The 20,556-nt window shown below is 48.7% G+C and overlaps 1 protein-coding gene across 1 annotated transcript; it reads right to left on the bottom strand.

The window, feature by feature from the left end:
* Positions 1–7,519: 7,519 nt before the first annotated feature.
* Positions 7,520–20,219, bottom strand: Cacng1 (calcium voltage-gated channel auxiliary subunit gamma 1). Its single transcript, XM_021178448.2, has 4 exons — positions 19,988–20,219; positions 9,675–9,749; positions 8,156–8,293; positions 7,520–7,746 (listed from the first exon to the last, which is right to left on the bottom strand). Exons 1-4 carry the CDS (start codon positions 20,217–20,219, stop codon positions 7,520–7,522), a joined length of 672 nt encoding a protein of 223 aa, XP_021034107.1.
* Positions 20,220–20,556: the final 337 nt, after the last annotated feature.

The following is a 20,556-nucleotide window of genomic DNA, read 5'->3' as shown; positions in this document are numbered from 1 at the left end:
TCTCAAGAGGGACGCCTGGCAGTGAAGAAAATAGAGTATGATGTCCCTACTCACGCCACGTAGCTTCCAGGGGAGATAGCAGGAGCTCCCCAAGTTATTTTCTGTCATATTGGGTGTCCCAGAACGTTTTCTTTCAGTGACACTGTGGTGACGTCAATTCTGATGGCTGCTCCCTCCTTTAGCGTGGCCTGGCCTATGGGTACATGGTATATACCTATCAAGATCATGTAGCGTTCTGGAAATGTGATAAACTCCCCCTTTTCTTTTTCTTTCTTTCTTTTTTTTTTTTTTTTTTTTTGGTTTTTCGAGACAGGGTTTCTCTGTGTAGCCCTGGCTGTCCTGGAACTCACTCTGTAGACCAGGCTGGCCTCGAACTCAGAAATCCACCTGCCTCTGCCTCCCGAGTGCTGGGATTAAAGGCGTGCGCCACCACGCCCGGCTAAACTCCCTCTTTTCTAAAGCTCTGGCTGATGTGAAATCCACAGAGGGAGATCATTAACTTGGCTGGAAGCTGCAGATTATAAGACTTGTGTTCTAAGCCCACCCTCGGCTCATTAAACCTGATGCTCCGCCAATGGATTTAAACGGTTTCAGGAGACCTCTGCTAGTCCCCCAGTACAAAGTGGCACTGGCTGGTTGTGGGTAGATGGTCCAGAGGAGCCGGTGATGGACTCTGTACTGGCTAGTTTTATGTGTTAACTTGACACAGGCTGGAGTTATCACAGAGAAAGGAGCTTCCGTTGAGGAAATGCCTCCATGAGATCCAACTGTAAGGCATTTTCTCAATTAGTGATCAAGGGGGAAAGGCCCCTTGAGGGTGGTGTCATCTCTGGGCTGGTAGTCTTGGGTTCTATAAGAGAGGAGGCTGAGCAAGCCAGGGGAGGCAAGCCAGTAAAGAACATCCCTCCATGGCCTCTGCATCAGCTCCTGCTTCCTGACCTGCTTGAGTTCCAGTCCTGACTTCTTTCAGTGATGAACAGCAATGTGGAAATGTAAGCTGAATAAACCCTTTCCTCCCCAACTTACTTCTTGGTCATGATCTTTGTGCAGGAAGAGAAACCCTGACTAAGGTAGACTCTGAGGGTGGATGTGGCTGGCTGGGTACTCATAGGAAACCAGGGGAGAAGACAACTTGTGTGGTGTTTGCTCCCTAATTAAACAGGATGAGAAGCTGTGGATGTGGGTAGGTGCCTAAGGGTATGGACCATAGACCTGGCAGAGCAAATTCTAGGAATGTTCCAATTAGTACAGCAATCTCTCTCTCTCTCTCCCCCCCACCCCCAACAATGGTCTTGCTATTGTAGCTCAGGCTAGCCCTCAAACTCATGTAATCCTCCTGGCTCAGCCTCCTAGATGCTGGGGTTATGCACATGCGTCACGATGCCTAGCAAGTTTTGTTTTCAATACATAGAGTCAGGGGACTCAAAGAGAAACGGAGGCAGAGGACTGGGGGTTTGTCGGGGTTCCTGATGTTTCATAAAGCTAACCAGAAGTGATTGCTCTAGCCCATGGGCTTTCCCAAGAGATGGTGTCATCGATTCAGTCTCCGTAGTTCTGTGGCCAAATTTAAAGCAAGTTTCATAGCCTGGAACAAAGTGACAGATACGGTGATTAGCAGTAGACTTTAGCTTGTGGGAATACATGTGTTCCTTAAGGTCTGGACAAGTGTGTCCCATAGACCCACGGGCTAAAGGCACAGTCCCAAGCCTATGGTGCAATGGAAGGGGTGGGCCCTTTAAGAGATGAGGCCTAGTTTGAGGTCCTTAGGTCATTGGGAGCACAACACTGAAGTGGATTATGGGATGGCTGAGAAGCTAAATCTGCCCTAATGTGTTGTGCCATTCCAAGTCCAAAGTGAAGGCGATAATCAGTCATGTGAAGCCTCTAAGACTGTGGGCCAAAGTACTTCCTTCTTTATAAGTTGATTTGCCCAAGATATTTGTTACAGTTATGGAAAGCTGACCAATGCAAGGTGAGCCTGTATGGAATCTAGTACCAAACCTGAGGGATTGGCTTACGAACAGGGTGGAGGATCAACTGTTTAGGAAAAAAACAAAACAAAACAACAGTTCATGATCTAGTGTAATTAAAGGTGACTTTGTACCTTTCTCCAAGCTTGGAGAGATCTGTCTGGCCCAAAGGCTTCCATTGGTGTGCTCTAGCTTAGAAAATCATTTCCTCTTGTGTCTACGGAGCCCTGAGCTCCGCTGAAGAGGGTGCAGTGGCTCAGTGTTACTAATCTGAGTCAAGCTGTGTGTGTGGAGAATCCATTCCTGTGACAGAGACTGGGGAGCTGACCACGGGAGCCCTGTCACACCCCTTTCTTGCTGCAAAGGCCTCTGGGCTCTGTTGCTTCTCCTCATGACATCCTTGCAGGACGTGTGCCTTGCCCGTTCTCCCTCAGGGACACCACCTTGTTCACGGACAACACTAGCGCATGAGCTCACCTCACAGCCTGTCCTGAGGCTTTGTGAATTGGACACTGTGCAGGTCTTAGGGAAAGGATCAGTGCGGTGAAGGTTCTAGCTGCTACGATGATTCTGAAGAAAGCATGGGCCTTACCTTCAAAGATCTTAGAAGCAGGAAGGTCAGTGGACTGTGCCAAGGTGGGCTGAGTACAGGAAATATGAACAGGGCACCGAGAACTCGAGGAGAGAGGCTTGTCACACAAGGGACTGGAGAATATGTCACCTCCACAGGTGCCAACCTCATGACCTTCTGAGGGTCCACTGAGTGTTCTCAATTCTCAGAGAATTTAGTCCTCACTTAAAGCCACTCAGCACTGAAGGATGAGAAAATAACTTCTCCATCATTGTGTCCCGGCTCACACAGTATCTAACATAGCACACAGCCTTGACCACCGTGGTGGTAGACAATGAGCCTTTTGAGATGCTTCAATCCTGACCCTAAAACCTGTGTGTAGGTGTGTGTGCCCATCCGTGTGTGTGTCGATGTGTATCCATGTGTCCATGTGTGTCCGTGTATGTGTGTGTGTGTGTGTGCGCAGGCGCATACACATATGCTAAGCTCCAAGATCTCTTTGTTCTATTACAGGGAAAGAAGGACTTTGAGGGCAGATTATGTGAAGGACACACAGGTGGGGAGACTCTCTAGGGCCCTCACAGGGCCCTTCCAAGAAATTGTCTGTTGGATGAAATTACAGGCCTGCCTTCCTTTGCTGTGAGTCTAGATGGCCATAACCTTTTGTCTGTTTGTTTTGTTTTTTAATTTTTGTAATTGTATTTTAATTACAGCATCTCCCCTTTCCTCTTCCTCCCTCCAGCCCCTCGCATACACCCAGCTCCCCTTCATATGTATGTTTCTCAATAGTTGTTATTGCATACATATGTGTGTTTGTATATACGTATATATTCCCAAATATAACTCGCAGAGTCTATGGAATGCCACTTGAATGCAGGCTTCCAAGGCTGACGGTTTGGGATTGGACAATCAAATTGTGTGCTCTTCCCTGAAAATGGCTGCAGCTTCTGCTCCAAGCTTTACTCCCAGCTTGGATTCTTTGTGTAGGGGTGAGGCCAAGTAGACTTTCCCTCATGCAGTTTGACCTGACCATTGGTCTCCTCCTTGTTTAGCTCATGCTTGGAGGGTTATGTGGGTGAGCCTTTCAAGGTGTAGCCACTGATGCTACTCCGAGACACAAACTCACAACAAAATCTCTCCATCTTCTGGCTCTTACAGTCTTTCCTCTTCCTGTTCTGCAATGTTCCCTGAGACTTATGTATGGGAGTGTTTCGTAGATGTAACCATTGGTACTGAGCTCCACAGCGCTGAATATTGAGCGGTTGTGACTTTGTCTGTTGCAAACAGAAGGATGGGAACTACACTTACCAGGATAGACCCTGCAAGAGGACATAGAAAGTCTGGGTATGGAGTGTGTGGGGGTGGGGGTGGGGGGTTGCAGAGAGTCCTAGGGCTGGATGCCAGTAGGGTGGGTCCTGGTGAGAGCTTAAGGGTTTCACTTCTGCATTCTCTTTCACTTGGAGCAGATTTTCTCTCAGACTCAATGGAAGCCTCTTTGGAGTGGTTTCCTGCCATTGGCTGAGTGGACTAGGCAGCAGGGGCAGCTGCCACTGCATCGCCCACGTTTCTACATGGGCAGCATGCGCTTTGGATTCATGGATCCTGTTTGCCCATTCTCTTTTATCTCTCTCTCTCTCTCTCTCTCTCTCTCTCTCTCTCTCTCTCTCTCTCTCTCTCTCTCTCTCTCTCCATGTATGCACAAGGGGAAGCCAGAGGCGGATGCCAGGACTCTTTCTCTAACTCTCCACATTACTCCTTTGAGACAGGGTCCTTCGCTCTTCCTGGAGCTAGACAGTTTGGCTAGACTGAAGTCCCCATGAGGCACCTGTCTCTGCCTACCCGGTGCTCATAGATATGCCCACTTTTAAGTGGTTGTGTGGGATCAAACACAGGTCCTCGTGCTTGTTTGGCAGGCTCTTTACCCACTGAACCATGTCCCTAGACCCTCTCTATTTAGATGTCCTAACTAAGGGACAGACTGTCCACTCAGTCCAACCCCAAAGAAGGAGGAACTGTGCTGTCCATCCTCAACTCCTCAGCTAAGCTCCAGACAAGACCAATGACCAACTCCTGAGATGTTAGAGAAGAGTCTATAATTAGCCACTATCCAGTTGTCTCCAGACCTCCATGTCTTCCTTCTAGATTATTCTTCTAGAATGAACACATGTCCTTTACTTCTTCTGTATCATTTTCAGATGAGTTGGGGGATAATGACCCCCCGAGATGGCCAAAATGTATTTCGTGTGATAAAGTTATGAATCCTCGGAGATTAGGGAAGCGTGCTAGGATTTAGATGTGAAACGTGTTCCCAAGAGCTTATAAGGTTACGGCTTGGTCCACAGTGTGGCAACATTCAGCAGTGAGGCTTTGGGAGGTGACTGGATCTCAACCATGGATCAGTGCACCTATAGATATAGAGCTATTGGGATGGTAGACACTTCATGAGGTGGGGTTCAGTCAAAGGACCTTGGGGAAGTGTCATAAAAGATGTATCCTGTCCCTGCTCCCTTCCCTCTGTTTTCTGGCTGCCTTGGGGTGAGCAGCTTTACTTCAAGGTGTGTTCTCTCCCACGATGTTCCATCTTCCCACAAGGCAAGAAGCAAGAGAGTCAGGTGACTGGTACAAGGCCTTTGAAACTGAGCTCAAAATCAGTCCTTCCTCTTTTAGGCCATCTCAGGTGTTTTAGTAGTGACAGAAGCTAATGTAGGGGTCAGCAAATTTTTTTCCAAGAAGGACCTGAAAGGGGAAAACCAATGTTGGGGGCGATGGCTCAGTGGGTAAGAACACTCGCTGAGCGTGCATGAGGACCCGAGTCCAGCATCTATGTGCGGCTGGGCATGGCTACATGCACCTGTAACCTCTGAACTGTTGTGTGTGAGGCAGGAGAGCCTCTGAGGTGTGCTGGCTATCAGCTCAGCTCTGGGGTCATTAAAGGACTCCCTGTGATGGCAAGAGTGAGCACAGTTTCCCTCATGTTCAAGTTAAGCGCTTGCTCTCTGGTTGGTAGGACTCTTTGGGAAGTTTTAAAGTTCACTCTTTAGAACCTTTAAGAGGTGTAGCCTTGCTGGAGACAGTATGTCCCTCGGGATGGGCTCTGGGAGGTTTATAGCATTGCTCCACTTCCACTTTGTTCTTTCTGATTTGTGATTGCGGTTGAAAGTGTGATCGCTCCACCTCCCACTCTAGCTACCATTCCTGACTGTGGCCTCTCCTGCCATGTTGGGCTTTCTCTGGAAGCAGAAGCCAAAAGAAACTCCTGCCACCATGCCCAACATGAAAAGACATTTTGCTTTGCAGGGTAAAATATTTCTCTTGTGAAGAAAGCAGCCACATTGAACACCCCTTGGAACAGGTGTGGCTGTGTGCCGATAGAACTTCATTTATAGTCACCGGAGTTTGAATCGCATATAATTTTCACATCATGAGATATTCTTCATATTCACGACAGGTTCTTCTGATGTCTCTCAAGCGATAAAAACTACTCTATATTGCAGGCTGCATAAGAAGAGGTGGGCCAGGTCATTTCCACAGGTGGGGATGTTTCCCTGCCCAAATGTGCTAGAATGAGCTCCATGGGAATCCAGTATTCTCTGCAAGGACCACAAAGGGTCCTCACTGTCTGACAGTTAAGTCTGACTTCTGTTTCTGGAGGTTAAGTTCAGTACAGTAAGAGTCTGAGGAGACAGCTGTGTTTAGTGCTAAGTGTCTGTGAACAACTTCTTCTTCTTCTTTCTTCTTCTTCTTCTTCTTCTTCTTCTTCTTCTTCTTCTTCTTCTTCTTCTTCTTCTTCTCCTTCTCCTTCTCCTTCTCCTTCTCCTTCTCCTTCTCCTTCTCCTTCTCCTTCTCCTTCTCCTTCTCCTTCTCCTTCTTCTCCTTCTCTTTCTCCTTCTCCTCCTCCTCCTCTTTCTCTTCCTCCCCCTCCTTATTCCCCTCCTCCTCCCCCTCTCCCTTCCTCCTCCCCTTCTTCTCCCTCTCCCTCTCCCTCCCCCTCTTCCCTCTCCTCCTCTCCCCTCCACCTCTTCTACTCAACAAGAATCTGGCACCAGAATCTGGGCGGAGACCATGGGGCTTCAGAGCTGAGAGGGGCTGGGTGACTCTAGAAATAACCCCTCCTATTTTTAACACCCTTGCCCAAGCCACAAGGTTTCTAGTTTCATTCCAAACAATTCCAGGGCTCAGACATTCAAGTTGGAATTCAGAACCTCTAAGCTAACCCTGCCTCTTCTCTAAAAGTCTTCAATACCCAGAACCACTGGGTTCTCAACCTTCCTAATGCTGTGACCCTTTAATACAGTTCCTCACATTGTGGTGACCCCCCCCCCCAGTCATAACACTACTTTCATTGCTACTTCATAACTGTAATTTTGCTACTGTTATGAATTATAATGTAACTCTCTGATATGCAAACCCTGTGAAAGGGGTCACAATGCACAGGTTGAAAACCACTACCCCAGAGGACACACCTTCCTTTCTTTCTCCAGGGTTTAGGGTGCTGGGCAGTTTATGGCCAGGAATACAGCAATTGCTGTGCAAGGCATATGGAAAAGAAAGAAAACTTTTCCTAGATCTTTTATTTCAAACCACAGATCCTATCCAGTCAAAAATGTTTCTTGGGAATCCTGGAAGCCAAGGAGGGATGTTCAGATCACAGAGGAGGGGTTCGTATCATGGCGGAGAAGAGTGGGGGAGGAGCTGACTTAGGACACCCGTGATGCTCAGAACCGCAGAATGAGAACAGGCTGTTCCTGGAAGCTTTCTAAAGATGACCAGACCAGATCAGGCATGGTGGGCAAGCCCAGAGGAGGGCCCTTTCATATACCTGCCGGCCTGCTGGCCTGCTTCCTCTGACCCTGGGCAGGTCTGCGTTTGTGTCCATGTGCACTGTTTGTAGAGGAGCTCAGAGGGAGAGACACATGATAGACAAGAGGTCAGGGCAGAGGTGAAACTCCTTCCTCATCTCGAAAGACTCTGGTTTGATCTAGTGCTCTGGCTCAGCGTCCATGCAGGATTCCCAGGGGTTCTGGGGCATCCGAGGCAGGGAGAAGAGCAGGAGGAACAGCCCACCGAGGAAGAGCAAGATGAACGCGGCACATGCACAGGCGAAAGACCACGAATAGTAGTACTCTATCCAGACCGTGTCCTCGCTGTCAATCATACGCTTCACCGACTGCCTCATGACCTCCACAGAGACGATGAGGCAAAGCCCTGGGGACAAAGCCAAGAGATCCAGTGACTGCTGGTGCTCCTGCTGCCACCTCAGTCCTCCCCCAACCTCTGTTCCCTGCCTCTGATCTGGCCCTGAGAGGGAACTGCCTCTAGACTGTTCTAAGCAGGAATCTACAAAAGTGATCCACGCCTACCACTTCCCAATGTGCAGTTCCCACCTCCTGCAGGAGGTTAGTCAGAGACCCGCCACATCTCCTTCCTTCTCTTGTTAATCACTGGGAAGGGTTGGTCAGTGTCCTTCCCAAGGGAAGTGTCACTGGGGGAAAAATGAACAAAGCAAGCTTTCTCCCTCCCAGCCTTCCTGGGGTCACCGGGGTTCTGACTGAATTTGTTCCTGTGTGGAACCTGAGTCCTCTTCCCACTCAGACACTGCCGGACCCCACGCTACCTGCGAAGGCATAAAACATGGATGCTGGCCTCAGCAGGTAATCACGCTTATTCCCGAAGGACAGAAATGCGCAGATGGAACCCACAATGATGAAGCCGAGGCTGAAGATGGCAATGGCTGCTGCTGAGATGCTGTACTCTGCAAAAGAGAGGGAGCCTCAGAGCGAGAGCCTCTCCAGGCACTTCCTACTGTCAGCGTTCTCAGTGAGGAGGTTCGAGGTTCTGGGCATCCAGGATTCCCATTTTACACCTGAGCGAGCGAGGCTTACTCGCTCAAAGTCTACATTCTAGGGCAGAGTGGGGCCAGGTGCTATCGATGAACTCATCCGTATCTTCCCTAGGCATTAAAGTGTAGGGTTCTCTGAAAAAAGGGCCTCAGGAGGAGGTGGGACACCACGTGGCTGGAGATGTTCTTAGAGCCAAAGGCCTCCTGAGTGACAGGCAGAGGAGGTACTGAGCTGTAGGTGGTCTGTCTCAGATTGACAAGGGGACTCTGGAAGATTGACAGTGTGTGGGTGTGGATGTGTGTGGGCTGCCTAAGAATCCATCAGAGTATGTGCCTCTGTGTCTGCATGTGAGAATTTGTATGAGTGTGTGTGTGTGTGTGAAAGAGAGAGAGAGAGAGAGAGAGAGAGAGAGAGAGAGAGAGAGAGAGAGAGAGAGAGAGAGAGAATCTGTCAGTATATGTGGGCACACTTGTATGTACCTCATATATGAAGATCTCTGTGTGTGTATGCGTGGTGTGTGTGTGTGTGTATGTGTGTATAAGTGTTCCCTTTATTAGGCTTTCAGTGTGTATACATTCTCCATGTGTGAGGGTCTGCTGGTGTATGCATGCATGCATGAGTGTTCCCTGCATTAAGACTCTTAGTGTGTATGTGTGCCCCATGTGTGAGGTTCTGTTGGCATGTGTATGCGTGCATACAAGTATGTGTGTTTCCTGCTTTGTGCATGAGGACCCGTCCTTGTGTGCATGTGCGGACGTGAGGGTCTGTAGCACATGCATGAGTGTGTCTGAGTCAGCTCTTACACGCTGTGGGGCGGCTCATTCCCCCAGAGGCCAGGCTGTACCTGCTAATGAGGTCTCAGAGTTCTATGGATGAAGGATGGGATTATCATGTTTCCTCAACTCAGGGAGCTATTAGTTAAGTGTGGCCAGGACTCCCACGTCCCCACAGAGGCTCTCACCCATCCATTCATCCACCCCAGAATCCTGCTCCAGCACTGTAGGTCCTGGAACCCTTCAAAGCTCCCTGCCCTGGACTCTGCTGGAATACGTTCCAGCTGCAACTTGCAGCCTTCTGGCAGGTCTTCTTCACCCACCGTCCCTAACACCAACAAATGTGTTCTGCAACCTGGGCCGGGAACCGCCCCTTGTGTGTAGGGATGTGACAGGGCACAGCCTTCAGCTACTTCTCATCCTGAGCAGGAGTCAGCAGGTTTCTGCCAAGTGACTCCCAGCGGCTCAGCAGCCTGTGACAGAAATTGCTTCCCACCGCCCCTGCTTCCAAGGGCCTCACCCTTCTGAGTGGTGAATTCAAAGATTTCCGAGCTCTCTCCTGGGTTGAAGTGCCTGAAGTAGGAGCAGTTCTTTTCTGTAAAGGAACAGACAGTCTGTGAGCCGGTAGAAAGGGCAGGTGTTTCGCCACAGGGCACAGAGGGGCCCTCTGGCTCTGGCTACCTGTTTCCGCCCACATTCTGAATCTGGGCCAAACAGTTCCCTGACTTTTAGCACAGCATTTCAGCAGATAAGGAAAGCCTCGAAAAAGAGGCTGAGATGGCCTCAGGGAGTAAAGGGTGATGGAATCTCAGGGCAGACGGTGTGCAAACCCTGAGCCCATTAGGCAGTTAGGGTAACTGAGACCCGGGCTCATGTTGTTCCCAAAGTAGGGGGCATGCATGCTTAGCAATTAACCAGTGATCTCTGCACATGCATCCATCTCCCAGGCAATGTCTAGAGGCCAAGGATTGTACCAAAAGCCCTCAGCTCACAAGCCACAAGCCACAGCAGAGTTATCCAGTACGAAATATTAACAGTGATGAGGAAAGACCTTGATCAAACCAGACCTGGAACCCAGGTCCATTCACAGTGGGACCCAGGGAACAGCATTTTTCAAAAGATTTCCAGGGCCTAGGGAGATGGCTCTGCTGTTGAAGTGTTTGCTACAGAGCATGGGGGTTCCCTGCAACTGTGTAAAAAGCTGGGGTCAGTGACGGGTGTCTGTAGTCCTGGCACTGGCAGGGAGGTAGAGTCCTAGAACTCATGGACCAGCAGACTGGCCAGTTGCCAGGCTCCAGGTCAGTGAGAGACCCAGTCTCAGAAAACAAAGCAGAGAGCAATGGAGGAAGATACCGGATGTGAGCTTCTGGTCTCCATATGCATATCTACACAGGTCCATATGAACATCACACGTGTACATACACACACACACACACACACACACACACACACACACGAGAGAGAGAGAGAGAGAGAGAGAGAGAGAGAGAGAGAGAGAGAGAGAGAGAGAGAGAGAGAGAGAAACAGTTTCTAGAAGATTGATGCTTATCCAGGTTGGCAACCCAACTTTGCCCCACAAAGGGCTCTTCTGTTTGCTGCTGCTTCAGCCCCTCGGCACCTGAATCACATGGGCCTCAGACAAAATCTTCCCCAGCAAGCTTCTTGGCCACTGAGCATTGTCATGGCAACTATAGATGACCTGTGGATAGTTAGACTTGAGACCTGGGTGTTACGGGGCAGCAGGAGAGGGGCCGAGAGGAAATATAACCTTGATGACCTTATACCTAATTCCACTTCCAGCTTTTCCTTTCTTTAGTGCCTCTCTCTCTCTCTCCTTTTTTGAGACAGGGTTTCTCTGTGTAGCCCTGGATGTTCTGAAAGTCAGTCTGAAGACCAGACTGGCCTCAAACTCAGAGAACCACCTGCCTCTGCCTCCTGGGTGCTAGGATTAAAGGCGTGCGCTACCCCTGCCCTGCCCTGCCCTTAGTCTCTTTTACAACTAGATATGACACCAAAGTATAGTTGTAATCCTTGTGGAAGACATTCAATATTCTTTATCCATGAATTACTGAATTAAGAACTAGAAGAATGGGTTATTTTTAATTCTCTCTCTCTCGTTCTCCCTGTTTGTTTTTTGTTTTTGTTTTTTGTTTATTTGTTTGTTTGTTTGTATTTTGGAGACAGGGTCCCACGTAGCCCAGGATGGCCTTGAATTCACTGTATATCCAACCATAGCCAATGATAATCTTGGAATTCTGATTCACCTACCTCTACCACCCAAGTACTGGGACTATAAGTTCTTGCCATTGCTTCTGACTTAGATGGTCTGGGGATGGAGCCTCAGGCTCTGTACACGCTCTCCCAAGTGAACTATACCTTGCACCCTATTTTCTGCTTCCTAAGAAAACTAAATTAGGTTGCTTTTTATTTATGTGAGGTTCTGCCTTGGTGTCTTTCCTGTGTTTCTGTTTCACTTAGTATAAAAGACTTAGTTTCAATGGCATTGAGTGTCAGCTGAATGTTCATTCCAAAAGGACTGGTGGTGCCCTGTTTCTTTTAGATATGTGCCCGGGGCTGCCACCATTATGTGTTTGAACAGGATGAAGGTTCCTTCTATCTGACCGTATCATGTCACTGCTCCTTAATCCTGTTCCTTCCCACGCCTCCAAAGTTCAATTGCCGCTTCTCCTAGGGTGGAGGACGCAGTTGCCTGGAGATGGGATCTGGCCTAGCAGCAGTGACTGTTCCCGGCAGCCAGCTGCCTTTTCCCAAGCGTCTATATTTAAATAGCTTTTCCTTTGAGCCAAGTTACCTGGGGTGTCTGGCGAGCGGTTGTGATGTCAGACTTAACACTGCTCCTTTCTTTCAGCGTCCACGGCTATTTTAAAGCACAATGTAACCCTCTTATATTTATGAGAACCCATTGCTGTAGATCCTCTTGAATCAATGCCTCAGAACGGCTCACGCTCTGTGACACGTCTCCCCGGGGTCTCCCTCCGGACAAAGGAACATTTCTGTCTCGTTCTTTAAGGGCCAATTTCAGTTGCCATTGAAAAACCCTCCAAGAAGAATTGACTGGACTCAAGTGTATTTCACGGTCAGCCGCTCGCCCAGCTACTCACTCCCTATGAGTTAAGAGCTTTCAGAGGGAGGGCTGTGGGGTTCAGGTAGCCTTGAGACTCTGGTGACCCCAGATAGTTGACCCTTGTGGGCTGCAGAGGTGACACCTGTGTAGCATGTTGGGGACACAGCCACCGCCAGATAAATGCCAGGCTTCACTCAGGGCTGACAACAGTATACAGACGCATTCTGGATATCAGGGCAGAGATGTCTGCGCCTGGGTGCAATGGAGTAGGTTGTATTCCTATGGGGATCAGGCAGGTGGCCCTGGGGGGCACTTTCCCTTGGGTAGCACATATAATGTCTCTTTCTTTAGTAAACAGCTTCAACTGTGGGTGATGATAAGGTGTGTTAGGAATGCTGGAGGCCTCAGTTTCTCTCCAGTATGCTCAGCTCTGGTCCAGAGGATAGGCAGGCTGACCTGCTTTCTCTCTTGGGTTTGTCACAGGAAGAAGGCCCCCATATTCTTGGCTTTCAACCTGTGAGAACTATATCCCCTCCCAGTCCGTGTCTGCCTGACAGAGACCACGAGCCCTTTCACAATTCCCATTGGTCCCAAAGATCGAGCAGTCACATCAGACCAACTAAGCTAGCATCTTTAGCAGAGGGCAGAGGGTCTCACCTGGTGGGCATATTTCATGTGACTTAGTTTTCTCCATATTTATCCTTTTGAAGGATGGTAGTATTTGGGGCAACTGAGCATCAAGGAAAGTCTAAAGCAGATGGCTCAGTCAATGAAGAACTTCCCATGCAAGTCTGAGGACCCGCAAATTCTCAGAACCTCCGGGAGGTGGGATAGTGGTGGCCTGCACTTGTGATCTCAGGCTGGCACAACAGAGACAAGCAGGTCCCTGGGGATGTGGTCAGCCAGCCTAACCAAATCAGTGGGCTCCAGGCTCTGTGGGAGACCCTGCCTCAAACACTGAGGTGAGGAATAACTGAGGCACTTCAGGTAGATGTTTGTCTTTCATGTAAATCTGCACATATGTGTGAGCATACCTACACACACCTACACACCTATACACCTACACACCCCCCCCCCACACACACCCCTCATCTGAAGCAGGCCCTGAGTGGGCCACTTTGTCACAGGTAAAGTTGGAGAGGTGAGGCTTGAGGTGATCTTGTGCATGCTTGCAGATGTTGAACCCTCCTGCTTGTGCCTCTCTGATGCCATTTCTTGTCTCCAATACTAGGTATAACACCCTTGCATAGATTTGGGGGCTCTCAGTCTGCTCTGGTGCCCTCTGTTCCTCCACGGTACTGACGCCAACAGTGCTTTAGAGCAAGTAAGCAGAGGTCCCCGTGCCAAACAGATCAAGGACTGTAATTAGAGTCTTCGAGGTTACTGTCAGCCATCTCTTTTGTCACTGAAACTGGCTTATAATGATTCCAAGGTTCTTTCTACAAGATGCAGTGATGTAGGAATGTGAACGGAGCTACTCCTTATACACAGCCACATGTGGCGGTGCGCACTTTTATCCTGGCACATGGGAGGCAGAGGCAGGCAGATCTCTGTGAGTTCCAGGCCAGCCAGGATTACATAGTGAACCCCTGTCTCAAAAGGAAACAAAACAAAAACAGTGAGCCCAGTTCAGACTTTCCTAGAGACTGGGGCAGGGGGAATGGCTGACTAACCCCACAGTATGGCTCAGTCACCAGCTGTGCAGAATCCTGGGTGGCATTCTCAGAGAACCAGAGTAGCAGGCATATGGAATTCCAAGGTGAAGCTGAGGTGACAGGATATCTCTGAGTTACTACTGAGAAGTTCCCCAGGGTAGCAGGTACCCGGTAGTGCAGAGTTAATATATGGAACACAACTTGATATGTATAACCCTTCAGGAACTATTGGGTTAGAGCTGGGGAGAAAGTCTCACATAGGATGCTCATATATGCTTTTGGTAAGCTTATAAAGATGCCGTGTGCTCTCTTAACCACTGCTGAAGAATTCCTAAGATTCCTAAGCTGGGGGTATTCCAAGGCCTTCGGCAGAGCCTCATAGTGTTGTTCTTCTGGGGGGGGGGATTGTAGTTAAAGCTCCAGCCTTCAACATGAGATCACGTGGGTCGGAAAGGGTGCCTCAGCATGAGTTCATGTGGGTAGAAGAGGGAGCCCTAGAGATTCCCAGGCTCAGTGACATCATGTTCTTACACCCACAATCCTTGCACTGAGGAGAGATGTGGGTGTAGAGAAATGGGATGCTGGGGTTGCCCTAGAGAGGCAGAACCTGAAAGAAACAAGGGCAGCCAGAATGCTTCTCCTGGGGTTTACTGGCTGACATACAGTCTCCCCTATAAACTGGGGAAGCCCCTCCTCCCACTCAGGGGACCTTGGAACTGAGCTTAGGTGTTGATCTTGGACAGAGAGGTCCTTCTATGGCTCTTGGTGGACAGTGGAAGATTTACACGAGGCAGCTGCTTTCCATCCAGCGAGAATGGTGGAGCGGGTTCTAGTGAAACCACCTTGTATGAGCTCTTGGTCTGGCTGCCTCAGTCTATGTCATGTCCTATGTGGGGCTCCTTGTGGCCCCTTGAGTTACCACACTTTAGGGACATAATGCATCAGAAGTTACGGGAAGCTCTGGAGAACAAGGAGCCTCAGGAGTTAAGACATGTGTATTGAGCCTCTCTTTGTTAGGTAGTTAGCCCAGGGCAAGGCCATGCTTGCCTTCAGTGTTCTTTGGTGGTCTGTATGATGCAGTAACTGAGTCATCTCTCCAGCCTCAGGGAAAAGTTCTTGATCAATGGTGGACGTTGCAGGGCCCAGACTACTGAGGGTGGTACCACCCCTGGGCATGTGGTCCTGGGTAGTACGAGAAAGCAAGCTGAGGAAGCCATGGGAAGCAAGTCAGCAGACAAACAAATGCTTAGGATCAGATTCCTGTTCTCTAACTACCTAACCTCAGTTAAATTATTCACATTTTCTTAGCATCGCGTCCATCGTCTGTGACGTGGGATAACGTCACCGCCTTCATCTGTGACCTGGGATGATGATGTATTATATATATGTCTCCTGCAGCTTTCTGTGAGATTGGATGAGTTGGTATGGTTGTGTATTGCTTAGCAGTGTGGATAGTTCTGAGCAATGCCCCGTTAGGCAATTTTGTCATTGTGTAAACATTATGTCGCGTGCATACACAAACTGGGATAACTATGACATCACTAGGTGGCATAATACCATGAGGCGATTCTTTTATTACATGTGGTCCATCACTGACCCAAATACTGATATGTGGTAAGCAGCTGCATATGTGTGGACTCCTGTTACCGCCAGGCTTCCATGGATTATCTTATCAAGAATCTCATGTCTGTGATAAGTGACTGTGCTGGTTGGTTTTTGTCAACTTGACACAAATTAGGGTCACCTGGAAAGGGAATTTCGATTGAGAAATTGCCTCCATCAGAATGGCCTATTCATATGTATGTGGGGGCAGCTTCATTTAAAATATGCATTTCATAATGTATATGTACATGAGTGCATATATGCACAGCATGCACATTCAATGCCAGAAGAGGTCAGGAGAGGGCATCAGATCCTCTGACAGCATAGCTACAGACAGTTGTGAGCCACCAGCTGAATGCTGGCAACCAAACTTGGGTCCTCTGCTAGAGCAGTATGTGCTCTTAACCACTGAACCATCTCTCTGGCCTCAGGAACGTCTTCTTGATTAGTGGTGGATATTGCAGGGCCCATCCACTGTGGGGTGGTACCACCCCTGGGCATGTAGTCCTATGTTGTATAAGGAAGCAAGCTGGGTAAGCTATGCAAAGCAAGCTAGCAAGCAGTGTTCTACTCCTCTGTGGCCTCCGTTCAGTTCTTGCTTCTGTGTTGCTGTCTTGAGTTCCTGCCCTGGCTTCCCTCCTTAGTGGACTGTGACCAGTAAGCTGAAAGAAACCCTTTCCTCCCCAAGTTGTTTCTAGCCAGTGTTTTATCCTAGCAACAGAGAAGCAACCCAGGACAGTTGCTAATCTTAGTTTCATTTCCTGTTGCTGTAATAATTGCAGGTTCATAGCAGGAAAGTTGAAGGAGCAGGAATTTGAAACAGCAGGTCACATCCAAAGCCAAGAGCTGAGAGCCACAAAGTAATGTATCTTTCATAAGCACACCAGAGACCAACATAGATAGCTCCTCACTGAAACATTCTGGCAATTCTAAATTGCACCAAGTTGACAAATAAGTCACCAGAATTGTGCATGCTTTCTGCTTTGAGCATTTTCTGCGTCTTTAACCAATTTGGATGTGATGTATGGAGGTATGGATTTATTTAAATTTACACTACCCAGAATTCATTTGTAGGTTCATGCTTTTCATCCAGTCTGAGATGCGTTTAGCTATTATCCCTCTCCTCTTTCTCTTCTTCTGGAGACTCCCATGATATATATGATGGTGTCTCACACATGTCTGAGACATTGCCCCTTTCCCTGCGGAACCTTAGTGGACATTTTTTAAAGGTCATAGACTTTCCATTTGTCTGCTCAGTTCTGAACTGAATCCCTCTGCTGAACTTTCCACTTTAATTATTGCTTTTTACAATTCTATTTGATGCTTTAAGATTATTTTCTTTCTCTTGATTGGTATCTATTTTATGAGGCAGCTGCCCCCTTGTTTATTCTCGAGATACGGTTTCTGGCTGATTTAAAGTGTCCGTTTAGCTAGGGCTAGTGAGGTGGCTCAGTAGATCAAGTGCTGGCCACCTGACTTGAGTGTGGGCTTCCAGAACCCACACGGTGGAAGGAGATAACTGACTCACGTCATCCGCTGACATTCCTCCAGAAACAAATGAACACCCAGATAAACAAATGTAAAAAAGTCTCTGTCCGCATCTAGACATCCTAAAGGCTCGTTCAAGTTCACTCTAGTTTCTGGCTCTTCTCTTCATGCACCACCCAATTCATCTTAGGTCTTCACATGGCTTGTTTTCTGTTTTGTTTTTGTTTGCTTGCTTTCAAGGGAGGGTCTCACCATGTAGCCTTGACTGTCCTGAAATTCCCTATGTAGTCCAGGCTGGCCTCAAAGACACAAATATCCACCTGCCTCTACCTCACCAGTGCTGGGATCAAAGATGGATACTGCCATGCCCTTCTTAATGGCTTGTATTTGTTAAACATACACACAACATGGCAGCTCGGGAAGTCTGCTTCTCCTTCTTGATGCTTGTTTCTGTTGCTGTGTTGGAGCTAATTTCGAGATGTCTATATTCTTGAGCATGAAACCTCTGCTCTAGTAACTTGGCCATCAGTTGACAGAGGTGTTCTAACATGTATGGAACCTATTGATCTCCCAGTCACAGCTTTGTAGTTGAGGACTTTTGCAAGATGAAAAAAAAATCTGCCTAATGGCAGTGTTTTGGAGAGGGACTTTGCAACCTGTTCTGTTTCCTCTAGTGTCTGCCAGACTGCTCTTGGCTTTGTCTTGTTTTACTAAGATAATAGTAGTTTTCACGGAGGAAATTAAAGCACCTTAAATTTGACTTTCTCCCAACTTGCCTGCTTTTCTTGAATAAGCACTTGCCAGGTTGTTCTAAGATTTTGATTAATTTCCAGAATTCTGAAAATAAAGAATCTGTTTCTTTCTCCCTGAATTCTCATCGATGTCGATGAGGGAGAAGATTCAGTGGGAGGAGGGGTGGTGGAGGGGGTGGCGCGGGGGGTGGGTAATTTCTCCCTCATCTTTTTTTTTTTTTTTGGTATTACCCAAAGTTAATATACACAAAGCCCTCATAGCACAGAGCCCTATGCGGACATGCTGTGACTACAATTGTTAGTAAATAATAGCACACTGTATGAGCCCTCTTACAGAAAAGACAGGTCCCAGGGAACACAGAAAAGGTAGATATGGAAGGAAATTGATGCCCGTTGGCTTTGGAAGACAACTGGGGAAGGAGAGGGTGAGTGTCACAAGTGTGGGCAGTGTGATTCACAGCTGGTGAGGGCAAGAAGGCAGACAAACAGACTCTGCTTAGGCTCAAGGGCAAGCCTTGCCTGTTGGTCCCCTGAGATCGGTGTTCTCGCCAGCCTGTCTCTCTCTGTGTAGACATGCCTCATCTGCTCTGACTTTAAAAGGCACATGGCTCAAAGGACAGGTGGACAGAACTGTAATGTCCCTTCTCACGCACGATCCCAGAGAAGCTGCCTCGCCCTGTTCTGCCCTGCCCAGGGAGTTGGCTGGATGATGCATCTGTTTACGAGTGTGTAGAGTGGCCAAGGGCTGTGGGCATCAGGTTATATGATATCCTTCAAGCACATGCTCACACCACTCAATGCCCTCCATGCTGAGACTCTGTGTTTCCAAGACTGCTTACAAATCTCTGGATCCCCAGCAGTGATGAGTGACGCCTGGGTGTCCTGAAGCAAGAACTAAGAAAGAGGAGGAAGGAGACGGATGGGAGGGCCTGCTCTGCACTCCACATGCAGACTGCTGGGTCTTTAAGAATCAGGACTGAGTGCTTGACCCACAAGCGTTAGGCAGGGGGACAGAAGGCATCGTTCTCTATGTCAGGATGGAGGCCACACATGCTGTGACCCACTGAGGCCTGAGTTCCACCCTCCAGCATTGCATAAACTGTCTAGATGCATAGCTAGTTGGAGACCCTGTCTCAAAACAAGAAAAGGTCCTTTAAGAGGGCAATGGATAGCTGTGGCTCACGCCTGGGCCTCTTTTCTCTCTGGCATGTTCTTTTCTACCATGCATACTTCGCTTGCTCTGAATCCCAGGGGCTCTATACTGGCAGAATAGAGATGATGTATCACACTAACACCCAAGCTCTTAGGCAAGGACCTGCCTGCAAGGTATGGGTAGGGATTGGAAGAACACCTTTCAGCCACTATAGAAGGAGACGTGGAGAATCTGAGTGATGTAAACTAGGGAAGAAAACATAGTAGGACCACGGGCTTAACAAAGCATTTATACACTACCTTCTGCTTTATAGCCATGTGGCAGCTTTGACCCACCCCAACCCCCAAGGAGTCCATGCTTGGTCCATGCTCTGCCTTCACCAACTTGACATTCTCAGTACTTAAGAACCAGGAACTTGGGATTTTCTTCTTACACAGCCTGACAAACTAGGTAGGAAGAATCTTGCCTATACGTTTGCCTAGAGCAATGGCCTCAGCCTCCCTAATGTCAAGGCCCTTTAATACAGTTCCTTGCGTTATGGTGACCCCCAACTATAGACTTATTTTGCTGTTACTTCATAACTGTAATCTCACTGCTGTTATGAATCATGTAAATATCTGATAGGCAGGGTAACTGATATGAGAGCCCCAAGAGGTTGTGACCCACAGGCTGAGAACTGCTGTCATAGAGGCTAAGGAAGGAGCTGGTCTGTCCCGTAGTTTCCTCTAGCCTGAGATCTTCAGGTTACTAGCCTGTCTGTGTAGGGAGAGAACGGACCTAAGACAACACTGAATATTTCTGAGTGTCTGCTGTTGGGGCCAGAAGTCCCTGGTCTGGTAGACCAGAAGTTTCTGGAGTCTCTTAACTTACTGGTCCAGCAACCTGCACTGGATGAAGAACATAGGCCTTACAAGATGGAGCTGGAGACAAATGCCCTAGTTTTCTACCTTAGCTCTGGCCATACACAGTACCTCAGCCTGTTTCCATCTTGATCCTTTGCAGAAAAGCCTGCCAACAACTCTGCTCCCACAGGTAACTTATCTTGGAGTCTTGGAAGGACAAGAAACGGAAAGAAGTAGAGAAAAATGGAACCCTTACCCCCTGATGGTGTGACATGCTCACAACTCTTGTCTCTGTTGTGCACGGCAACCCGAGCGGTGCAGATCCTCCAGAGGCCAAAGTGGGCTGCCTCGCACGTCTCATTGTGGTGCTCCAGGTGTGGACTCAGCACGGCCCAGTGGTCAGTCACCACGGCCACCATGGCGAGCACCCCGCCCACCAGGATGAAGAAGAGGGTCACACGAACCTTCGCTGTTTTGGTCTGTGACATGGCGGTGGTTGAGGTGTGGGTGCTCTGGGCAGGGGGCAGCAGCAGTGTCTCCCAGGCAGCTAGCTAGATGGTGGCAGTGGCTACGGAGCTGGGAGTGGAAGCTAAGTTTAGTGTGTCTGGCTGAGCCAGAGTGGGCTGGCCTTGGGGCTGAGAGACACTGGGCAGTCAGAGCAGCTGCTCAGGCGTGTCATGGGCCTGAGGAAGACTTCTATTAATGCTTGTCACTAGGCGTGGCACTGAGGATTCCTTCCACTCAGGTTTCAGGGCTTTTTTCCCATCTGGGGGCTAGAAATACCCCCCATCCTGTCCCGGAGGAGGGGGAGAGAGAGAGTGGATA

This window comes from Mus caroli, unplaced genomic scaffold (assembly GCF_978045245.1).
Source record: "Mus caroli unplaced genomic scaffold, Mus_caroli_1 scaffold_13, whole genome shotgun sequence".
Lineage (NCBI taxonomy): Eukaryota > Metazoa > Chordata > Mammalia > Rodentia > Muridae > Mus > Mus caroli.
The sequence above is the reverse complement of the archived record's forward strand: the minus strand, read 5'-3'. Positions and strand labels throughout refer to the sequence as shown.